Source organism: Triticum dicoccoides, chromosome 7A, assembly GCF_002162155.2.
Source record: "Triticum dicoccoides isolate Atlit2015 ecotype Zavitan chromosome 7A, WEW_v2.0, whole genome shotgun sequence".
Taxonomy (NCBI): Eukaryota; Viridiplantae; Streptophyta; class Magnoliopsida; order Poales; family Poaceae; genus Triticum; species Triticum dicoccoides.
The window spans coordinates 611,249,097-611,255,340 of NC_041392.1; the positions used below are offsets into that span (position 1 = coordinate 611,249,097).

A 6,244-nucleotide genomic window follows, 5' to 3' on the forward strand; every position below is an offset into this window, starting at 1 on the left:
GAGACCCATGTTTGTAATATCTCGCTCCTCGGAGTCTAAGGAATAAATACTTGAGTTGTAGAGTTATGTTGTGATGCCATGTTGTATTTACACATATCGAGCATATTGTGTGTATGATTGAAATGCTTGGTATGTGTGGGATCCGACAATCTAGTTTTTTATCCTTGGCAGCCTCTCTTATGGGGAAATGTAGTCTAGTGCTTCCATGAGCCATAGTATTCTGCTACAGCCCGGTTCACCGGAGTCCTGCTAGCCCAGCACTACTGCTTAGGACACTTGACTGGCTGGCATGTGTTTCACTTCGTTCATGTGTCTGTCCCTTCGGGGAAATGTCACGCGGTGACATCCGGAGTCCTGCCTAGCCTGCTACAGCCCGGGTTCCCGGAGTCCTGTTAGCCCAGTGCTACAGCCCGGATTCACACGCTGCTGACCGACATGCTCGATGTGATTCATGTGTGCCTGTCCCCATAGGTTAGTGCCGCTTTGGGTTCACGACTAGCCATGTCGGCCCGGGTTCTGTGTCATATGGATGCTAGCGACACTATCATATACGTGAGCCAAAAGGCGCAAACGGTCCCGGGCCATGGTAAGGCGACACCCGTGGGAATACCGTGCGTGAGGCCGCAAAGTGATATGAGGTGTTACCGGCTAGATCGATGTGACTTGGAGTCGAGGTCTTGACAATGGATGTTTACCTCTCGACCATTTCGAGACTCCTCGTCATTTCTGTGATCTCATCCGAGACTCCAAACAATATTTGGTCACCAAATCACATAACTCATATAATACAAAATCGCCATTGAACATCAAGCGTGCGAACCCTACGGGTTCGAGAACTATGTAGACATGACCAAGACACTTCTCCGGTCAATAACCAACAGCGGAACCTGGATGCTCATATTGGTTCCCACATATTCTACGAAGATCTTTATCGGTCGTACCGTAATGACAACATACGTTATTCCCTTTGTCATCGGTATGTTACTTGCCTGAGATTCGATCGTCGGTATCTTCATACCTAGTTCAATCTCGTTCTCAGCAAGTCTCTTTACTCATTCCGTAATGCATCATCCTACAACTAACTCATTAGTCACATTGCTTGCAAGGCTTATTATGATGTGCATTACCGAGAGGGCCCAAAGATACCTCTCTGATACTCGGAGTGACAAATCCTAATCTTGATCTATGCCAACCCAACAAACACCTTCGGAGATACCTATAGAGCATCTTTATAATCACCCAGTTACGTTGTGATGTTTGATAGCACATAAGGCATTCCTCCGGTATCCGGGAGTTGCATAATCCCATAGTCAAAGGAATATGTATGTGACATGAAGAAAGCTATAGCAATAAAACTGAATGTTCATTATGCTAAGATAATGGATGGGTCTTGTCCATCACATCATTCTCCTAATGATGTGATCTTGTTCATAAAATTACAACACATGTCTATGGTTAGGAAACTTAACCATCTTTGATTAACGAGCTAGTCTAGTAGAGGCTTACTAGGGACACGGTGTTCTGTCTATGTATCCACACATGTATCAAGTTTCCGGTTAATACAATTCTAGCATGAATAATAAACATTTATCATGATATAAGGAAATATAAAATGACAACTTTATTATTTCCTCTAGGGCATATTTCCTTCAGTCTCCCACTTGCACTAGAGTCAATAATCTATTTCACATGGCCATGTGATTTGACACCAATAGTTCACATTGCCATGTGATTTAACACCAATAGTTCACATCACCATGTGATTAACACCCAAAGAGTACTAAGGTGTGATCATGTTTTGCTTGTGAGAGAAGTTTAGTCAACGGGTCTGCCACATTCAGATCCGTATGTATTTTGCAAATTTCTATGTCTACAATGCTCTGCATGGAGCTACTCTAGCTAATTGCTCCCACTTTCAATATGTATCTAGGTTGAGACTCGGAGTCATCCAGATCGGTGTTAAAGCTTGCATCGACGTAACTCTTTATGATGAACTTTTGATCACCTCCATAACCGAGAACTATTTCCTTAGTCTTCTAAGGATAATTTTGACCGCTGTCCGATGATCTACTCCTGGATCACTATTGTACCCCTTTGCCAAACTCATGACAAGGTACACAATAGGTCTGTTATATAGCATGGCATACTTTATAGAACCTATGGCTGAGGCATAGGGAATGACTTTCATTCTCTCTCTATCTTTAGCCGTAGTCGGGTTTTGAGTCTTACTCAACTTCATACCTTACAACTCAGGCAAGAACTCCTTCTTTGATTGATCCATTTTGAGCTCCTTCAAAATCTTATCAAGGTATGTACTTATCGAAAGTCTTATCAAGCGTCTTGATCTATGTTTATAGATCTTGATGCCCAATATGTAAGTAGCTTCACCGAGGTCTTTCTTTGAAAAACTCCTTTCAAACACTCCTTTAAGCTTTCTAGAAAATTCTACATCATTTCGGATCAACAATATGTCATTTACATATACTTATCAGAAAGTCTGTAGTGCTCCCACTCACTTTTTTGTAAATACAGGCTTCACCACAAGTCTGTATAAAACTATATGCTTCGATCAACTCATCAAAGCGTATATTCCAATTCCGAGATGCTTGCACTAGTCCATAGATGGATCGCTGGAGCTTGCACACTTTGTTAGCACCTTTAGGATTGAGAAAACCTTCTGGTTGCATTATATACAGCTCTTCTTTAATAAACCCATTAAGGAATGCAGTTTTGACATCCATTTGCCAGATTTCATAAAATGCAGCAAATTGCTAACATGATTCGGACAGACTTTAAGCATCGATACGAGTGATTAAATCTCACCGTAGTCAACACTTTGAACTTGTCAAAAACCTTTTGCGACAATTCGAGCTTTGTAGATAGTAAGACTACTATCAGCGTCCATATTCCTCTTGAAGATCCATTTATTCTTAATGGCTTGCCGATCATCGGGCAAGTCAATCAAAATCCATACTTTGTTCTCATACATGGATCCTATCTCAGATTTCATGGCCTCAAGCCATTTATCGGAATCTGGGCTCATCATCGCTTCCTCGTAGTTCATAGGTTCGTCATGGTCCAGTAACATGACTTCCAGAACAGGATTACCATACCACTTTGGTGCGGAACGTGCTCTGGTTGACCTACGAGGTTCGGTAGTAACTTGATCCGAAGTTTCATGATCATTATCATTAGCTTCCTCACTAGTTGGTGCAGGCATCATGGGAAATGGTTTTCTGTGACACTACAAGAAATATATCAACTTGCGACCATCACTATTGGTCGCTGAAAGGTCATTGCTTTTCATGTGCGACCTTTTTGTGACAAAAAACAAATGATCAAAAGCTGGCAGTTGTAAACTGAAATTAACGACCTTCTTTGTGATATGTAAAAGGTCGTTGGTTCCACGATAAAAATTTTGGTCACTAGCAGCCTTCCCCAGACCACATAGGATCCAGCGTGGCAAGCTGACATGGATAAGAATCAGCCCGGTCCAGTTCGGTGTTTTACATGGGCCGAGCCCAACAATTTAGTCAGTGCTTTACTTGGGCCAAGCCCAACAATTCGGTCTTTTTATTATTATTTTCCTAAGAATTTTGTTTGGCTGTATGGGTCAAGCCCAATAATTCAGCCTTTTGAATTTTTGGACCATGGACTTCTTGGCTCAATAGTTTCGGTTTTTTCCTCATAAGACGGGTCCTAATTGTCAGTTTCTAGTAATGGGTCCCAAGTTCAGTTCTTCATATTTCAATTTGACAGTAAATAAGTAACCAATATTTAAATCAGCATCGACAAAAAACAATGTTTGAAATAATAACTAGAATGGCAATAACAGTATTACAACACGGATACATTTTTTAGGTAAACACAGATACATCATACAACAGAAATACAATGGCAATCACAGTAATATAGTATTACAAGCTCTACCACTCCTGTCAATCTTCTTCAACATGGACCTCCTTTCAATCTGCTTTTGCATGGAGCTTCTTTTGCATAGAGCTCCTGTCAGAGGAAATCCACATTGTTAGTACTACTAACAATAAAAACAATTAAGAACAAAATACATAACAAGTATACAAGCAAGCGGTTGGGTACAGATCACTTTGGAAAGCACAAAATACCATTTGGCTGGACATGAAAATCATAATGCTAACCACATTAACAGTCTTTTATTGCAGGGTCAACAATGAAATAGAAGCATAATTAACAGCTCTAAATCTATAAGAATCATAATTAATAGCTAATAAAAGGTACATGTAATTGACAGGAAGCGCTTAACTCGACACTCATTATTAACATGTAAATTGTTTAGAGCATTTAAGTTGGCACATGACAAAACAAACATTCAGTGAACATGGAATATCCAGGAGTTAATGATTTAGCATGTAGTGAACATGGCAACCTTCACAAACACAAAAACTCAAGCTGCTAGTGTACACGGGGTGCTTGAGCTCTTGCTGCTTAGTACATATACATGGTAGAATCCTGCTGCTAGTGTTCTAAACCAACAGAGCATGTTATAGGAGCAGAAAAGAGGGAGCTAGGGGTAGGAGATGGAGCCAACTCACCGGAGAACTTCTGGTCGCCGCCATACACAGCCGCCATAACGCCGGTCACCTCGTTGATCTTGTCCTTGAAGTTCTCTAACTCCAGGTTGTTCTACTACAGCTCGGTATTTGCTAAACCGGGTGTGTACATGCATAAGGGCATACATAAAATATTCAAGTCAATATTCTCAGCTAACTGTGATGTAATGAAAATAATTACTCAAGGACTTTGCAGTGCTCATTTCAGCCATGTTCAGATAAACTTGAGATAAATTAGCAGTAAGGATATTAGTTGCAAGCTAGGTGAAACACAAAGCATACATTAAATATATTGCAGCATCTCTAGCACTTTTGTTGTTTGCATATTAAAACCAATGGTTGACAGCTATGGATCATCACTGATAAATTTGCATCTTATGCTACCACTTAATTTCAGCACATGACAAGACCAAAAGAGAAATCGAGTTGACTAGAAGGGGATGTTGTGCGGGGTGCAGGCAATGTGACTGAACTGCTCCAGAACATAAATCGTAAAACAAGGCCTGAAGCAAGTGTGCTGTCTACAAACAACCTAAACACTGAGGCAGAAAAGAAACACTTGACTTGGTAGTGGCAGTTGGGTTCATTTTGGGCATATAGAGTGCTAGTCATCCTATGATGTGACTACATGACTGCTCTCCCCCAGATCATCGCTGGATGCAAAGCATACAACCGACTGGCAGTGGCAATTCAATTAATTTGGAGCAAATCATTGTTTTAAACTTTTATCATAACCTACAACAATCATATGAAACAATGTGACTGCACTGTCCAAGAACATAAATGAAGAGTGTCAAGCTCAAACTGTAAAACAAGGGCTGAACCAAGTTTGTAATAAAAATTCCTATTCACACATGATTTTGCATCTATCTTTTAGTCCATTTGGCCAGTTTCTCAAAATTCATTAGCACAAACATGTCTGAATCTATCTTTTCTACGATCTGCAGTTCTGCATAACCAGATACCTTATCTGCAGAATGGCTCAAACTAACAGACATACACAATTAGTTCAGACACACATGGAAAACTCCAGGATCTTCAATTTTTATTCAGACCAACATTACAAATGAATGCTCTCTGAAATGCAAGTATAAATAACGGGGTGCAGGGGTAGGAGCCCCTCCCTCTCTCAGTTCCCTGTTTCATCACCAAACAAAGCAACTGCAAATCCTAATCGGGGGTAGACAGAGAGACGGATATTGGTCTCACCGTGGGAGTGGTCGCCGCAGACACAGTGGGCGGCCATGACGAGGCCGGCGACGACGCCGAGTGCGCCGAACGCGAGGAGCACGGCGGCGAAGGCGATCTCCTTGACCGGCGCGCCGCGGGGTCGTCCCCCCACCGCGTCGCCCACCAGGTCGTCCTCGTCCTCGTTGGTGATGGAGAAGGCGTGGTCCACGTATGCCATCCCGCTGCCGGCCGGTCGGGCGCCGCCGCCACCACCACAGTCCACGGGGTTCCGGGACGGAGCGGGTTGCGCTGCCTCACCTAAGCCGCCTCAAGATCTGGATGTGCGGGGGCGAGATTGGGGAGATCTAGACAGGTGGTGGCTTGGGTGAGAGGGGAGGAGGAGGAAGCTTGCGGGGCGGGCAAAGGCGGCGGGGAAGGGGAAGGGGTGGCGCGGTCGCTTTTGCCGCCGTTGCGGGGTCCGCCCC

General features: G+C 42.9%; 1 protein-coding gene across 1 annotated transcript; it reads right to left on the bottom strand.

The window, feature by feature from the left end:
- Window positions 1-3,790: 3,790 nt before the first annotated feature.
- Window positions 3,791-6,238, bottom strand: LOC119330596. The gene is made up of 3 exons (XM_037603710.1): window positions 5,799-6,238; window positions 4,572-4,682; window positions 3,791-4,005 (listed from the first exon to the last, which is right to left on the bottom strand). The coding sequence occupies exons 1-2, from the start codon at window positions 5,995-5,997 to the stop codon at window positions 4,666-4,668; spliced, it is 216 nt and encodes a 71-aa protein (XP_037459607.1). The 5' UTR covers window positions 5,998-6,238; the 3' UTR covers window positions 3,791-4,005; window positions 4,572-4,665.
- Window positions 6,239-6,244: the final 6 nt, after the last annotated feature.